General features: G+C 35.7%; 1 protein-coding gene across 1 annotated transcript in view; it reads left to right on the forward strand.

Annotated features, from left to right (window-relative positions):
* LOC101897038 (carbonic anhydrase 2) overlaps window positions 1–15370 on the forward strand; it is a 65056-nt gene extending 49686 nt beyond the window's left edge. Inside the window, exons 2-5 of the mRNA XM_059118652.1 lie at window positions 5803–5886; window positions 11235–11393; window positions 11452–11909; window positions 14450–15370. Coding sequence (XP_058974635.1) covers window positions 5803–5886; window positions 11235–11393; window positions 11452–11909; window positions 14450–14659 — 911 coding nt within the window. The 3' untranslated portion in view covers window positions 14660–15370. The remainder of the gene's footprint in view (window positions 1–5802; window positions 5887–11234; window positions 11394–11451; window positions 11910–14449) is intronic.
* The last annotated feature ends 2187 nt before the right edge of the window (window positions 15371–17557 follow it).

The following is a 17557-nucleotide window of genomic DNA, read 5'->3' on the forward strand; positions in this document are numbered from 1 at the left end:
CAGTCGAAGACCGTATTTTATTCATAATCAAAAAAAAAAAAAAAAAAAAAACGCCAAGAATATGTGGGTATTTGAAAATAATACAATTTACAATTAAATATATCCCCATTTGTTTTAATATGCCAACATCTGTAGCAGCTCTAGATGGGCATCGTTTAATTAAAACAAAATGAAAATTTCATCAAAAAATTACGCGTGGTTAACTTAAGAATTCCAAATGAATTAATGCCCAACAAAAGATGCCAAAAAAGCACAAAAAATGATGTGAACAATTATTCTTTGCATACAACAACAACAACGACGACGATGACAACAACAACGATAAAAACTAAATCATTTGATTATTTAATTTTTTTTTTTGGCCACCACTTTTTCTTGTGATACACATTATCGTCTTCGTCTCATGTGCTCTTTGATGCACAGCATTTAATTAGTTTCATTAAAATGAAATTCTTTTGCTTAAACATTTAGCAAAAAATGTTGTGATATTTTTGGGAATACAAAAAAAAAAAAAAAAAATTGGAATATTTCAAAATTAATTAGTATTTCTTGCAATTAATCATTTCTCTCAATTTGAACGATTTCCTCAATTTTTTTTTTTTATTTTATTTCTTTACCACATTTGAGATAATTTCTTTCAGTGTATAATTTATTCATGTTAGTTCCCTTAACACACCCATCATCACGGCCGGATTCATTGCACTTTCATTTCATTTCGATTGTCGGTCAGTGTCGATTTTGTTTTGTTTTTTTTTTTTCAAATTCAAGTTGAAGGTTTGTTATGTTTGACGTGAAAGAAAAAAAAAAAAGAGAGATAAGACATTTTTTTGTTTTGTTTTATTTTTGGATGATGGAAAATGGGCTATTGGCGGGGTAGATTGGTAAAGGGTTATTAAATAAATACACAAATTTTACAGAGTTTTAATAGGAGAGTGTTATCCAACGAGACCCTACATACAAAAGTGTAGACATATATGGATAATGATTAACACAATAACAATGTGCAAAAAAAAAAAAAAATAAAATAAATAAATAAAAAAACAGTAAAGAAAATCTAAAAGTCGGGCGGGGCCGACTTTATGATACCCTACACTACTTTGCTAATTTCGTAGTGCTTCACATAACAATTAAAAGTTTTTATGGGAGAATTCAATTATACACGCTATGATATGATAATTATAATTTAAATTTCAAAGGACTAAATATGCCGAAGTATTTGAATCTTTTAAATTCGGACTTGTATTGCCCATTTGATATATATGGGAGGTATATCCAAATCTAAACCGATCTTGAGAAATTTTGGCAAAGATATTTCTGAGCTGTATTTCATATATTTCCCTGAATATCGTTGTTACGGAGTGCATATTACGGCTGTGGGTAACAAATAGCAAATCGGATGAACAATATATATGGGAGCTATCTGAACCGATCTTCACCAAATTTGACATACTAGCTTCTAGACTCAATTCGGTCGCATGTGCCAAATTCCATCCCATTTGGACAAATATTAGACGTTTGGTGCACAATCAAAGGTAAATCGGACGAAGTTATATATGGGAGCTATATCCAAATCTGAACCGATCTCGATAAAATTTAGCAAAAGTATTTCTGAGTAGTATTTGATATATTTCCCAAAATATTGTTGTTACAAAGGGCATATTACGGCTGCGGAGGACAAAAATAACAAATCGGATGAACAATATATATGGGAGCTATAGCTATATCTGAACCGATTTCGATCAAATTTGGCATACTTATTTTCAGGTCCAATCTGATCGTACGTGCAAAATTCCATACTATTCGGACTGATATTACACGATTGGTGCACAATAAAAAGCAAATCGGACGAAGATATATATGGGAGCTATATCTAATTTTTGACCGATTATCTCCAATTTCAATAGGGCCAAACAAATGATTTGTGCAAAATTTCATCTGGATAGGACAATAAATGCGAACTGTACTTTGTTTACAAAAATACATGCACAGACGGACGGACAGACGGACGGACATGCATAAATCGACTCAGAATGTGATTCTATGCAGATCATCAAAAGGAACTATGGGACTATCTCGTTTCCTTCTGCCTGTTACAAACAAATGCACAAAGACATAATATTCTGACCACCTTGTGGTGTAGGGTATAATTAGGCTTTTGTTGTATTCTAGGACCTACAGTAAAATTTTATCAAAAACCTATTTTTATACAATTTTGAACTGCTACGATCTCATTTTAAGGAAGGTTTAGAGATTTTTTGAAAATGTGGCCAAAACGACACCTTTGGTGACTCTTCTGAGAGTTGAATTTTTCGACCAAAATATTCCTCGTATATTTGTCTGTAACATTACCAAAGACACTATATGCCTAAAATAAGCAGATTCAAATAAATCGTAATCGGAAAATGTCAAAATTGCGGAAGTGGGGGGAAACTTGTCCCCTATATTTAGATTGGTTTCCGATGTAAACTTACAAAACGCCGTTACACGCTTCGCCTATTTCAAGCTCTACTTTCATAATCTGCTAAATATTTACGGTAACAAGTTAAAAAGTGTAAGTCGCTTTTGCCGACAGATGTATATCCTCAGCCAATGTGGAGCCAATGTGAAAAAAAGGTCCGATCTCTATAATCTATAAAGATCTTGTATTGATACAAATATTGAGATGTGCCAAGTCTGAAAGGAATCGGATGTTTTATTACCTTCATTGATATTTAAAATTTTGACCCTTATCGGGGAGGTACCAGAAGGAGTGCACCGATAAATCTCATCTTCACAGCAGATCTTGAGTTAGTGTAAATAATGCGATGTGTGAAAAATTAAGAGAACCACATACCTATTTCGTATCCTTTTGGTTATTCAAAACGTTGACCCTTTGTGGGGGAAGTACCAGAAGGAATGATCTCATCTCTTCCATCTTTATAACAGATGGAAATGTGGAGATGTGCGAAGTCTGAAGGGATTTGGACGCACATTTCACGTTTTATGAGCTTCTTGGATATTGGAAATGTTGAACCTTTTGTGGGGGAGGTTCTATCTTCACAACTAGTCTTGTGTTAGCAAAAATAATGGGATGTGTGAAATATGAAGAGAACGGGATGCTTATTTCGGATTTCATATTCTTTTGGATTATTCAAAACTTTGATCCTATGTGGAGGGGGTAGCAGAAGGAATGGTTCGATCTCTAGCGCCAATTCTAAATGAATTGGATGTTTACTTCGCATTTTATGAGCTTAATGAATATTCAAATTGTCGAACTTTTGTGGGGGAGTTACCAGAAGGAGTGGACCGAAATTATCAATTTCTACACCTGACCTAGAACTGATGCATTTATTAGGATTTGCAAAGTTGAAGCAAAATCAAATTTTTTTGTGAAAATTTCGACCTTTTGTGGGAGAGGTACCAAAAGGAATAGACCGATGTATTCCATTTTAACACCAGACCTTGTGTGTGACATTTGATGACAATCGGACTCTTACATCACCTTTTTTAAGAGTAATTATCGTAAATATTGGAAATGTTGACCCTTTGTGGGGGAAGTGCTTGATGGAGTGGACCGATTTTGTCCATTTTTGCACCTGATATAGCACTGATGAAAATATAAGGATTTGCAAAGATGGAGCAAAATCGGATTATCGTTTCTTTTTCTTTGCAGAAAATATATTTTTTGACAATTTGGATCTTTTGTGTGGGAGGTACCAGAAGGAGCGGATCTTAACACCACACCTTGGATTAATAAAAATATAAAAATAAAAATATATGATGTGCGAAATTTAAAGACAATCGGACCCTACATCACGTTTTATAAGAGTTATAATTATTCAAAATGTTGACCCTTTGTGGGTGAGGTACTTGATGGAGTGGACCGATATTGTCCATTCGCACCTGACCTAGTACTGATACAAATATTAGGATTCGCAAAGTTAGAGCTAAATCGAAATATCTTTTCTATTTTTGTGCAGTAAATTATTTTCTTTGAAAATATTGACATTTTGTATGGGAGGTACCAGAAGGAGTGGATCGATATTGTCCATTTCCGAACTCGATCTAAGTTTGACAAAAATATTGCGATGTACCAAGTTTTGATTAAATTGGATACTCACTTCGAGAGTTATCGTGCGCATCAGCCAGTCAGACAGCCAGACGCACGGACGGATATCGCTAGATCGACTCCAAATGTCCTGAAACGGATTTGGTCCAAAGATACCTAGGGTCTAAAACCGTTATTTCTACTAGGGACGTTTTGACTGCATCAAATTATATATACCCTCTCTATGGGTCCAACGACAAATATTTAGGAATGTTACAAACGGGAATATACCCTCCTTTTCAAGGTGGAAGGGTATAAAAAAAGAGAAGATTCTGCTCTTTACGAGCACTATTTTAAGTTTTTTTTTCTATGTATGTGAATTTTTCTATGAATGTTTATTTTTCTAAAACACTGCATCAAACATTTTAACGTAGTTGTTTATGTACACAAAATCTACAGGGCCTTGATTTCTACTATTTTCTTTTATTTTGTTCACGATCACCTCCCACTCCCCGAGTTCAGAACAACATCAAAATCGGTTTGCTGTTACAAACAATATTAGAGCAAACTCACCTCTATTTCAAGCGATTCGGCTCTCACTCTAATTTTTCGAGCAAGAGTGACTTGAGAGCGCCCTCACACAAAAGAGAGAGAGAGGGAGAGAGAGAGGAGTAAACTCCGTATAAATCTCTCACTCATCGAGAAAAGTTTCACTCCCGAGTAAAATAGAGCAAATCAGTGCTCTGGTTTTGGTACTTCCCACAAAAAGGGGATACAGAAACAATGCTGAGGGTAAACATCTGTCGGAACACAAACTCTAGTGTTATAACTGATCTAAATTAATGTTTATTCCAGCATTTTCTTGACCTTTTCGGTTTTCCTTCCAATAAGGAAATGGAAATTTTTACTATTTATTAATTCATTTTATAAAGCTTCCTCGGCCAAAAAATAAGACCTAATCTAATTCGCTAAACTAACAAAGAAATATCTGAATTGTTAAAAAAAATGTCTAATTTGCCCCAAGTGTGCAATTAAATTGTTTCCTACCAAAAGCGTTTGGAAACATATATTTCCAGCTAATTGAATGGCTTTAACCATATTTGGTTCATTAATTAAACGCTGATTACATGGCACACACTTTGATTTCGCTCGTTTCTCAAACTAAATGCGATCTATTACAAATTCGAATACAAAACTATTAACCAGATGTGTTGAATGAGGATTTTTTTGTATTTCAGATTAACACTTTTGTCGTCTTAGTTTATTTTTGAAAATCGTATTGAAATATTTTGGCACGTTTTTTAGTTTGCCATCTTTGCCCCTTACAGATTAACTATAAAAAATGGCAATAGTAAAGGCAACTAAATATGTGTCAAGAAAATTGCCAGTGACAGTTGTGGAATTCGGGCATTAATTTTTTTTGCTTTTCAAACTTAAACACTTGGGAGGGAACCCAAAAAAGTCAACTTTTGTATGTCTTAACCAAACAAATTGTGTGATAATTTGTGTTGAAAATTTTCGAAAGATTAACACATGACACAACGAGAAAAACCAACAATGATCACTTGTGGCTCCACACACTTAATAATTTATTCACCTAATTTTTATTTTTTTTTTTTGAAAATATGGTTAATGCCATCAACTAATTTATGCCGTGACGTGTAGCGACATGAACCGGCCACTGGAAAATAAATAAACTTGTATCAAATCATTTCACTTCAGTATTCTAATGAGAATTTATTTTCTCTGTTTTTTTTTTTTTTTGTGTCTTTCAGCATTTCTTAGCTTAAGTGGCCTGCCGTTGAGCAATGCTGATACCAGTGCCCATTGGGGCTATCCAGATTACAGTGAAAATGAAGGTAAGTTTTTTTTTGTGAAAAAGATTTTTTTCTTTGGAATCCACAACCAAATACGATCCCACTTAAGATAATTGTGTAGGAGAACAATAACTAGAGCAAAATATGATAGTTGTCGACATTTAATGGGTCATATAAATTGGAAAGATGTACATGATGTACATGGAAAGAGTACAAGTGATCTAGTTTTATAAGAATCTGCTGAAATATGGGAAACACATTGTTGTGATTCGGATATTAATTTGAGAATACTTCATGTTAAGTACTAATCTAGTAAAAAAAAATAATAATAATAAATAAATAAAATAAAAACAAGTAAAAAAACTGTAAGTTCGGCCGGGCCGAACTTTTAATACCCTCCACCATTTGGTACAAATTTGGCAATTTTCAAAAAAAAAATCTGTTAAAATCTTAAAAATGCCGAATGACTATACGACGACGTGGACCTGCATAGTCAACTTTTGTCATAAGTTATTACAATATTTAAATGCGAAACTTGAAGAAAAATCTGTTTAAAATATAGCTAAAATCATCAAAATACTGAATATAGGGGGTACCGTTATATGGGGGCCATACGATGACGTGGACCTGCACAGACAATTTTCTGGGATGGGCTGAAGTATCCATTACGAACTTCACATGCGAAATTTAAAACAATCCCGGTAAATAATGCCGCTAAAATCATCAAAATACCGAATATCGGGGGGTACGGTATATGGTGGCTATACGAAGGCGGGGACCTACATGGCCCATTTTCTGTTTTATGCTGCAGTATGTATTACGAACTTCAAGCACCAAATTTGGAACGATTCCGTTAAATAATGTCGCTAAAATTATCAAAATACCGAATATCGGGGGGTACCGTTATATGGGGGCTATACCAAGACGTGGACCTACATGGCCCATTTTCTTTTTTATGCTGCAGTATGTATTACGAACTTCAAACACCAAATTTGGAACGATTCCGTTAAATAATGTCGCTAAAATCATCAAAATACCGAATAACGGGAGGTACCGTTATATGGGGGCTACATGAAAACGTGGACCTATACATATAATGTTACCCCACTGGAGCTAGAATCCATTACGACTTACAGAGGTCAATTTTTAGACAAATCCGTGGAAAAATGTGGCAAAAATAATCAAAATGCCGAATATCGGGAGGTACCGTTATATGGGGGCTATACCAAAACGTGGAGCGATATATCCCATTTCCAATACCAACCATCCTAGGGACAATACACACACTTGTGCCAAATTTCAAAGGTATACGTCAAATAATGTGGGCTCTATCGTGATTTCAACAGACAGACAGACGGACAGACAGACAGACGGACAGACAGACGGACATCGCTAAATCGTCTTAGAATTTTATGCTGATTATGAATATATATACTTTATGGGGTCTACGACGAATATTTAGAGGTGTTACAAACGGAATGACAAAGTTAATATACCCTCCTACCCATGGTGGAGGGTATAATAAAAACAAGTAAGCAAAGGCTACAGTCGAGCGAGGCCGACCATGTGATATCCTACAACACTACACTATGTTAGAAGATTTCGCTTTTGAAATTGTGTCATAGAGCACTGCACAGATATTAACCATGGACATTTTACCAATATTTACGCATTCCGCCTTGCTGTTAGTTGTTATGTTCCATTTTACAGCTAAATATTTTCCAAAGGTCATCCAAAAGAATAGACTTCTTCTTGATTTCAATTGCGTGATCAGAAAAATGTTTGTATTTTTCGTTCATTTGACCCCTTAATATTTGGAGGTTATCTCCAAATGCAGGAGGGGCCTCCGTATCTCCAAATTTAGACTCGTCTATATGATTTGCTTGTCTACAATATTTGGCTATATTCGTTAACGAAATCAGCATTATAAAAAGTTCGCCTCTTGTGTAGTTTGGATTTTGACTTTAAGTTATTTTCAGCGTTTCGGTAGAATGGAAATATTGGCATTTTTTTCAAACAAAAGTAGTGATCCATTCTACTTGCTGTCCCAAACTATAACTTCATGCGTGATTTTGTGTCCTTAAGTTTCTATTTGTGACCTTTATAATGGCTGCGAAAACAAAATTCTTAGTTGTTGGTCCATTTTAACCTCTAAATATATTGCCTTTCTGAGCCTAACCCTACCTGTATAAGTTCGATACGTTCCACCACAACTTTCCAATGCTCGATCAATCACGGATGCTGATTGGCGCACAGGCATCTCCTCTACAACTCCCCTGGCGGAGACCGTAGTGAGCGGATCGTCGCTGGGCATTGGTTGTTGTCGGTAGGCTCACCTTGCTCTCATTGGAAGTAGTTGTAGTTGTATTAGTAGACAGACATGGGACCCTCAGCGGTCACTCAGAACCATTGCGTTCACTTGTCTTTAGTCTTTGAAGCGAAACCCATCACGGCCACTGTCGCCAACACACCAAATTGAAAAGAGGTAATTCTGTCGTTTGAAAAGAAAGAAACCTAATAAAGCATAAATTATATTAAGAATTAATACTGATTTATCTTTGTTTTATTTCTCGTTATTTTCTTTTATCCTACACCACACGCGCGAATCACCCGCACCAAACCTCTCACCTACACATCACATCTCACATAATAACTCTGGGGAGTTTTGTTGTCATTGCCGCTCTCGAAGCCTTACCCCCACTCCCCTGAGTTAAACACTACCCTTATGAAAATATTCGTGAGGATGGGACGATAATTGCAATCTGTATACAACACCAACCTGTGTTGTAAGGTGAAAAAATATTACAAAATATACACTTTAATATTTTAAGTCAAATTGAAAAAAACACATGCGATAAAAAATATGAAAAAATAAAAAAAAAAATGTCACAAAATACAACAAAATCTATTTTATCATCATTATTGACATTTTTATGCGATTTTTTTAGATTTTATTCTTCTATGCCAAGAGCGGATTCTGAATTGACAAAATTTGTCAAAATCGGTCCAGCCATTCTTAAGATATAAGCATTCTAGCCAACATCCCCTTCCTTTGAATATACACATTGTATATATTTCGCTATATATCCTATATTTTTACTATCAGCATCTACGTAACGGGCAGAATTGACTTCTTCGATTATTTGTGATTTCGCCGGGATTAAAAATATTCGCGGTTTAATGAAAAATTTGACTTTTATTTAACACAAATGTTATGGTCTATTTCACCCACTAAATATTACCCGATGACCATCAAAATTGGAAGGTTTCTGTCCAGCCCTAAGCTCTAGCCCCATGCTAACTTCGACTTCAATTGGTCTATAATTGAGACCTGAAGAGCAATTGCAAAATCAGGAAATTTTTCAGTTTTAGGTCCATTTCAACCCAAATATCATGCGATCATCTCCAAAAGAAATAGTGTTCTATTCCGACCTAAAACCCACCTACATTTTCAATTTCGTGAGAATCGGGCTATAATTGCAATCTGTAGAGTGATTACAAATTAACATGGACAGACGGACGGACGGACATACATAACTAGATTGACTCAGCTCGGCGAGATAGGAAGATCCATATCAGGTCTGATTGTTGTTCAATGCACTCTATAGCTATACAGGGTGAAATGAAAAAAACTGCAACCAACTTCAGACTGCCGTCATTTCTAAGCCACTCGTCCGACAGCTGTTAAAATTATTCCATTGACAGCTCATTATATTTTTTACAAGCTTACAAAAGCATTTTGGTGAGAATTTTCCAGAAAAAAGTTATTCGCGATGGAATTCAAGCCTTCATTTCTTCATATTTGCCTGGAAAATCACAAGGGGCTATCGTTAGAGCACTCCAGCATTTAAATGTGAATAAATCTTTTGTGTCTCGTACCATCGCTCGTTACCGTGATACTTGTAGTGTAGCCCGATGTCAAGGAAGTTGACGGAAGAGAACAACAACAACAGCGGAAATGGTTCGAAAAGTAAAGAAGCGACTTGATCGATACCGGCGTCGCAGTGGCCGAAAAATGGCTCGTGAGCTGAACATATCGCAATATTCCATTCGACAAATATTGAAAAAGGAGCTCAGGATAAAGCCATTGAAATTCCAAAAAGTGCAAAAACGTGCACCGCAACAGAAAGAAAATAGACCCAATTTGAACAAATCTAAACTTATTCTAAAATTTGATTCTATTTCCGACATGTTTTGCTCTCATTCAATAAAATTAAAAACAAAAATGTAAAAATTATGGCGTTTAACTTAGTTGCAGTTTTTTTTATATCACCCTGTATTACCAAAAATTAGCCCATTCGCACCTATTCATGAAAAATGTCAGTCCAAATCTTACAAATCGCTCAATTATAATGTCGTCCATTTGGTACGTTTTGTAGTTTTCGATATATTTAAAAACGAATTGCAAAAAAAAAAAATATTTAAATTTAAATGTAATCCCTTCACGCAAAAAGTGAATCTAATGAAAAATTCAATTGGTAGATACACCAATCTCCCATTAACAGTAGCCCATTAAGAGGTACCAGTTTAGTACTTTTCGTTACATTCAGAACAGATTATTAGAAAACTAGTTTCTTTGCACCCCCTCCCCACAATGAGTGACAACCGAGTGAGTGATCTAAAGAAACAAGTAAAAAAGCTGTAAGCTTGAATACCCTCCACCATTTGGAACGAATTTGGCGTGCAATTTTGTACCTTGTAGTACTTTTCGTTACCTTTAAGAATACATTAACAAATGCAAACACAAAGAGTCTCCTACTTGAATTCTGAATATTTCGCTTTTACCGGATGCTCCACAACGATGTCGAACAATTTTGTACTGTTTAGTACCTTTCGTGACTTTCAAGTACTTTTCAAGAATTTACAGCCTTTTCGAACCCCTTCACACAAAAAATAATACCGTTCTAGATCAAAGTAATCGCTACACAACAATGCCGTACCATTTAGTATCTTCCAGTACTTTTTATGCCTATAAAATAGTCACTTCTAAAAAATTCCCTCTCTCTACCTCCCTCTCTCTCCATCCTTCTTTTAACGTTTCATTTACACAAAATTTGAAACCCCTGCTTTAATGCTGTCCCACCTGCTCGTTTATGAATCCGTGTGTCTGTCTGTCGGTGCTAATCATTGGTTTTGAAACACTGTGCATACTATCTGCCACAGAAATATTCAACATATGAGTATTAAAATTAAGTAGCCCACTTTAATAAGAACTAACGATCTGACATATTTGCTAAATTATTAAATTGCCTCAGAGAAATGCCATGTGGATGTAGATATGTGTGTAGGCATACATACCTCCACATTCCTAAAATTATAGACATGTGTGCATTTGCTATTATTTAGAAAAAAAAAATTATTAAACAAATGTGTCACCCAATCTTTTGCAGAATTTCCAAAATGGGGTGGAACTTGTGATACCGGTACTCGTCAATCGCCCATCAATTTGAGTCTGAGAAGTGCCATCAAGGGTGTGTATGAGAAATTGGAAGGCGATAATCATGATAAGAGCATAACAGAGCTATCGATGGTGAATACGGGTCATTCAGGTGAGTTGAACTACTAAAGGATGAAAAATAAATAGTTTCTAACTGTAAATTTTTTTAGTCCAATTATCCGATTTTGATGTGGACATTGAATTGGAAGGAGGTCCCCTGAAGGATGAATATGTCTTGGAACAAATCCATTTCCATTGGTGGTCGGAGCATACCATTGAAAATGTCCGCTACCCTTTCGAAATGCACATGGTCCATCGTAACAAGAAGTATCCAAATATGACTGTGGCCACTTTGAATAAAGACGGTTTGGTGGTGGTGGGCGTCTTGTATCATGCCTCGTTGGAACGTAATCGCGTGGTGGATGACATCCTGTCCGATTTTGTTCCTATTATGAGCTACGAGCAGATAAATAATCCAATTAAAATTAAAACAAATTTCAAAATCAGTGATTTGGTACCAGCCATTCCAAGCTACATTACCTATGAGGGGTCGTTGACCACACCTGGATGTAATGAGGCGGTTACATGGATTGTTTTGGCCGAAACATTCCCCATTGGAATTGATCAGGTAAGGGGGCTAGGATTAATTATTTGAAGCTAGAATCTTTAAATTTTGGGTGAGGGTCAAACTTAGAGTAGGGGTGCGAGATAAGGATAGGCTTCTTTTTTTTAAATTCGTGTTTAAAAAGGTACTAAAAGGTACCTTTTGTATTGGGTAGAGTTATATTTCTGAAATTTGAAATGATGTGGGGTGTAGTATAGATGTACCAATAGGATAAATTTAAGTTTTCGGATATTTGTACTACTGAAATATTTGCACTGTACTGAAATGTTCTAAATATTGTACTATTAGACCTACACCTCTGCGAATTCGTTTATAGTTCTTCTTACAAAATGTAAGTGTTCTCAGATATCTAGAGTTATGCTTATTGCTAAAAAAAGAGATAGATCTCGAAATCTGAAATTTTGACGTGGGGGTCCCTGTAGTATTTAAGTCATCAATACGACCGAATACAAATCTGCACATTTTTACAGCTCTTTTATTGCTAGGATACCTTTTACAGTTTTCTATAGCTAGAGGACTTATAACAGGTACTAAAAGGCTTAGATACCTTCTTCAGATCCCATATGGCTGGAAGACCTTATTCAAGTAATTTATGACTAGAAGAATTTTCCAGGTTTTCTGTAGTTAGAAGACGTTTTATTGATTTTCTCCGGTTAGGAGACTTTATACAGGTTTTCCACAACTTAAAGGCTTTTCATAAATCCTCAGGGTCTAGAACACCGTTTACAGATCTTCTGTGACTAGGAGATCTTGTACTGGTGCTCTGTGACCAAAAGTGCTTTTACAGGTCCTCTATATAGGTCGTATATGGCTAGAAGAACTTTAATAGGCCCTCTAAGCCTAGAAGACAGTTTATAGATCCTTCTATTGCTGGAAAAGTATTTACAGGTCTTCTATGACTAGAGAATCGTTCTCAGGTCTTCTTTTCAGACCTTGTATGGCTAGAAAACTATTTTTAAGTCTATTCTAGGGCCCAATGCCCTTACATATGGCTAGGAGACCTTCTTCAAATACTCTATGGCTAGAAGACCCTTTTCAAGAATTTTCCAGGTTTTCTGTAGCGGAAAGACGTTTTATAGGTTTTCTACGGCAGATGGACTGAAGGCTTTTTACAGGTCTCCTACGCCTACAAGACCTTTTACAAATCTTCAGAGTTTAGAGCATCTTTTACAGGTCTTCTGTGACTAGGAGATCTTGTAAAGGTGCTCTGTGACCAAAAGCGCTTTTATAGGTCCTCTATATAGGTCCTATATGGCTAGAAGACCTTTTATAGGTCGTCTAAGCCTAGAAGACCTTTTATAGATCCTTCTATTGATGGAAAAGTATTAATGGGTCTTCTATGGCTTGAGGACCATTCTCAGGCCTTCTGTGATTATAAACTCTTTTCAGGTCTTCTATGGATAGAAAACCATTTTTAAGTCTTCTGGGGCTAAAAGATCTTTTTCAGATATGCGAGGGCCCAATGCCCTTATACAAGTATTTCACAACTAAGAAGTGCTTTTACAGGTTCTCTAGGTCGCATATGGCTAGAAGAACTTTAATAGGTCCTCTAAGCTTAGAAGACCTTTTATAGATCCTTCCATTGCTGGAAAATTATTTACAGGTCTTCTATGGCTTTAAGTCAGTTCTCAGGCCGTCTGTGGTTAAAAAAAACCTGTTTCATGTCTTCTATGGCTAGAAAATCATTTGCAAGTCTTCTGTGGCTAGAAGATCTTTTAAAGATATTTAAGGGCCCAAAATCCCTATAAAAGTATTTTACAACTAAGAGACCTTTTACAGGGCTTCTATGGCTAGTAGACCTTCTTCAGATCCTAAGAGGCTAAAATACCCTCTTTTAAGTTTTCTGTGGCATTACAAAGAACTTCTTTTACAGGTCTTTTGTTGACAGGAGTCCTTTTTCTGGTCCTCTGTGGCCAGCAGTCTTTTTACAGGTCTTCTATGGTTAAGAGTTCTTATATAGGTCGTATATGGCTAGGATACTTTTTATAGGATCTCTACGGTTGGAAGTCCTTTTATAGATCCTTCTATGGCCGAAAAAGTACACAAGTCTTCTATGACTGGAGGTCAGTTCTCAGGTCGTCTGTGGGTAAAAAAACCTCTTTCAGGCCTTCTAGGGCCAGAAAACCTCTTTCAAGACTTCTGTGGCTAGATCCTCCTTCTATGGCTAGAAAAACATACAGGTCTTCTATGACTGGAGGTCAGTTCTCAGGTCGCCTGTTGGTAAAAAACCTCTTCCAGGTCTTCTAGGGCCAGAAAACCTTTTTCAAGACTTCTGTGGCTAGAAAACTTTTGTGCTAGAAACCCTTATACAAGTCTTATATGGGTAGAATGCCGTTTACAGGACTCATGTGGACAAAAGAAATTTCACAGGCTTTCAATGCCCATAGGATCTTTTGCAGGTCTGGATATAGAAATAATCTTACATTTCTTCCATGCGTTGAAGGTCCTCTATAGCTAGAAAATTATTTACACATCTCGTATATCATCACTTTTTTGAGGTCTGAAAATAAATATTAATCAATTATTGTTTTTTTTTATTCCAGGTCGAGGCCTTTAAGTCATTGGAATGCGAAAGAGGAAAAACACTGGCCAATAATTATCGCGTCATTCAAAAGACCAACGATCGCGCTGTTATCATTGTGACAAATGAATTCCGCAAAGATTCAGGAAATGGTTCGGCTTCACTGGAATCGACTGGATCGCTGTATGCAATGCTTGTCATTGCTGGAATATTGCTTAAATATTTCAATTAAAAATAAAAACGATTTTTAAAAATTACATTTGTAGATAATCTTTGATTGACTATGACATTATGCTCTCTAACTATCGCTATCTCTCTCTAAATATGTTAATCACAAAAATCAAAAAACCACATAAAATATACCAAAGATATAATTAATAACTATTTATTTAATAATATGCCTACTACAATTTAAGACTAAATATTCATATTTATATATTTAAATAAAATATGTTTATATGTTCATGATCATTCATTTGTGTCGTCGTATAGTTCCTTTTATTAAATTTAAAAAAAATATTAATTTAAGAGTCAAACAAATTAAACTACAACAAAAGTGTGCATTTTATTTCTAATTCATCGCCCATAACCGAGTATCTCAAATAGTTTATAACAAAAAGAAAATAAATAAATAAACGAAAACAAAATCAACATTGACATCGAAACATTCAGAGGAAAACAAAAAAAAAAAAAATAATTAACTAAAACAACTTGTAAAATGTCTAGTTAATTTTTTTTGTCTTTAAATTTAAAATTAAGTGTTTGTTGTATTAGCAATTAATTATTCACTGTTATTTATTTGGCAACTCACATCAATTTTGTTCTTGGTAATAATTTATTTATTTATTTTGAAATAATGTAAATGTCTTTTTCGATTTCTGTAACTAGTCAATGTCCTTTGTGTGAATGTATAAATAAATAAAATATTTAAATAATAAACATATTTTTAATCTCGTTTTATTTAGAGATCTCTTAGACAAAATTATTACTTACAGATCTTCTATGGCCTGAGGCATTTTTACAGGCCTTTTATTTCGTAGAAGGCCTTTTACAGCTCCTCTGTGTAAAGAATGCCTTCTACAGGTTTTCTGAGTCTAGAAAAACTCCTTCATGTCTTCTGCGCCTAGAACTTTTAGAAGGTCTTCTAGCCAAAAATACCTGAAAATAGAAGACCTGTAAAAAAAATTTTTCAGTGACTTTTTTCAGGACCTTTTTAAAATCTTCTAGTCATTAAAATAAATTATTAAAAGCTTCTCCATAGAAGACTTGAAAACTGCTATTTTGGCACAGAAAACGAAAGTAATGGCCTCTTAGCCATTTAAATTATTTTGGGTATCTAAATGTGCACAATGGAAACATTTTATTGACCCATTGCTCAATAATACAGGGTGAGATAAAAAATTGCGACAAAGCCAAACGCCATAATTTCTACTTTTTTTTTTCAAATTTTATTAAATGAAAGCTAAAAATGTCGGAAATAGCATTAAATTTTAGAATAAGTTTAGATTTTTTGAATTGGTCACCTTTGGCACGAATTATGGCCTTCAAACGGCCAATGAAACCGTCACACGATGCCCGAAAGTTGCTCTGCGATATGTTGGCCCATTCCCGGCGAAGCATTTGCTTGAGGTGATCGACACTTTGCTATTTTTTAGTGTCAACCTTGCTTTCCAAAATACTCCAGACACAATAGTCCAACGCATTGGTATGCGGAGATTTTGATGGTCATTGTGCGCTGAAAATGAAGCGAGGAACCTCATTTTGTAATCATTCTTGGGTGGCGAGTGCTGAGTGCGATGGTGCGGAGTCCTTTTGGAATGTCCAAGGTCTGTTGCCAAAATGTTTGCGTGCCCAAGACTATAATACACCCTCAAGAATATTTTCGTGATAATATTCGGCATTTATTCTGATGCCACGGGCGATTAATACGAGCAGAAAGCGGCCATCGGCTGTTACGGCGGCCCACACCATCACCATGTCCGGCGCTTGAGTTCTGGTGGCCATCCGAAGGTACACATTTTTAGCTGACCTCTTTGGCAAGTAAACACGATTATTTTGTTTGTTTACAAACTGCTGGACAACGAATTTTTTCTCATCGGGGAAACCAAATTCGGCAGTTCACCACTTTCAGCTAAGCGAAGCAACTCTTTAGATCTTTTAAGTCTATTTTCTTTCTGTTGCGGTGAAAGTTGTTGCACTTTTTGGAATTTAAATGGCTTTACCCCGAACTCATTTTTCAATATTTGCCGAATGGAATATTGCGATGGGTTCAGCTCACGAGCCATTTTTCGGCCACTCAGACGCGGGTTTTGATCAAGTCGCTTCTTTCCCTTTCGAACCATTTCTGCTGATGTTGCTGTTTAATTCCGTCCACTTCCTTGACGTCGGGCTACTCTACCAGTATTACGGTAACGAGCGATGGTACGAGACACATTTGAAATGCTGGAGTGCTCTACCGATAGCCAGTTGTTGTTTTCCATCCAAATATAAATAAATCACACTATCACGCTTGAATTCCATCACGAATAACTTTTTTTCTGGAAAATTCTCATCAAAATGCTTTTGTACGCTTGTAAACAATATAATGAGCTGTCATTGGAATTATTTTAACAGCTGTCGGACGAACGGCTTAGAAATGACAGCAGTCTGAAGTTAGTTGCAGGTTTTTCATCTCAACCTGTAGGTCCCCTGTGACAAGAAGGCCTTCTACAGATCTTGTGTTTCCAGATGACCTTTTCAAGTCTTCTAGGCTAGAACTTGTAAAAGGTGTTCTGGACCTGAACATATAAGTCCTGTAAAAATACCTTTTCAGGACATCTGTGACCTCTTTCAAGACCTTTTTAAGGTCTTCTAGTCATAGAAACCCATTAATAGCTTCTCCATATAATACTTGAAAAAGGCTATCTTGTTACAGGAAACGTAAGGTATTTTTGCCATATTAATTATTTTGAGTACCTAAATGTGCAAAATTGGAAGATTTAATTGACCAATTGCTTAATGATATGGTAAAAACAGTAGTGAAATAAGTGACTGGGAATCAAGGCCCAGACGAAACGGCTAAAAGGAATTTTGGTTTTTGTACCATCGTGTGTCGTCTTTGTAATTCTTCAATAGACGAGGTTGTTTCTGT

This window comes from Musca domestica, unplaced genomic scaffold (genome assembly GCF_030504385.1).
Source record: "Musca domestica strain aabys unplaced genomic scaffold, Musca_domestica.polishedcontigs.V.1.1 1, whole genome shotgun sequence".
Classification (NCBI taxonomy): domain Eukaryota; kingdom Metazoa; phylum Arthropoda; class Insecta; order Diptera; family Muscidae; genus Musca; species Musca domestica.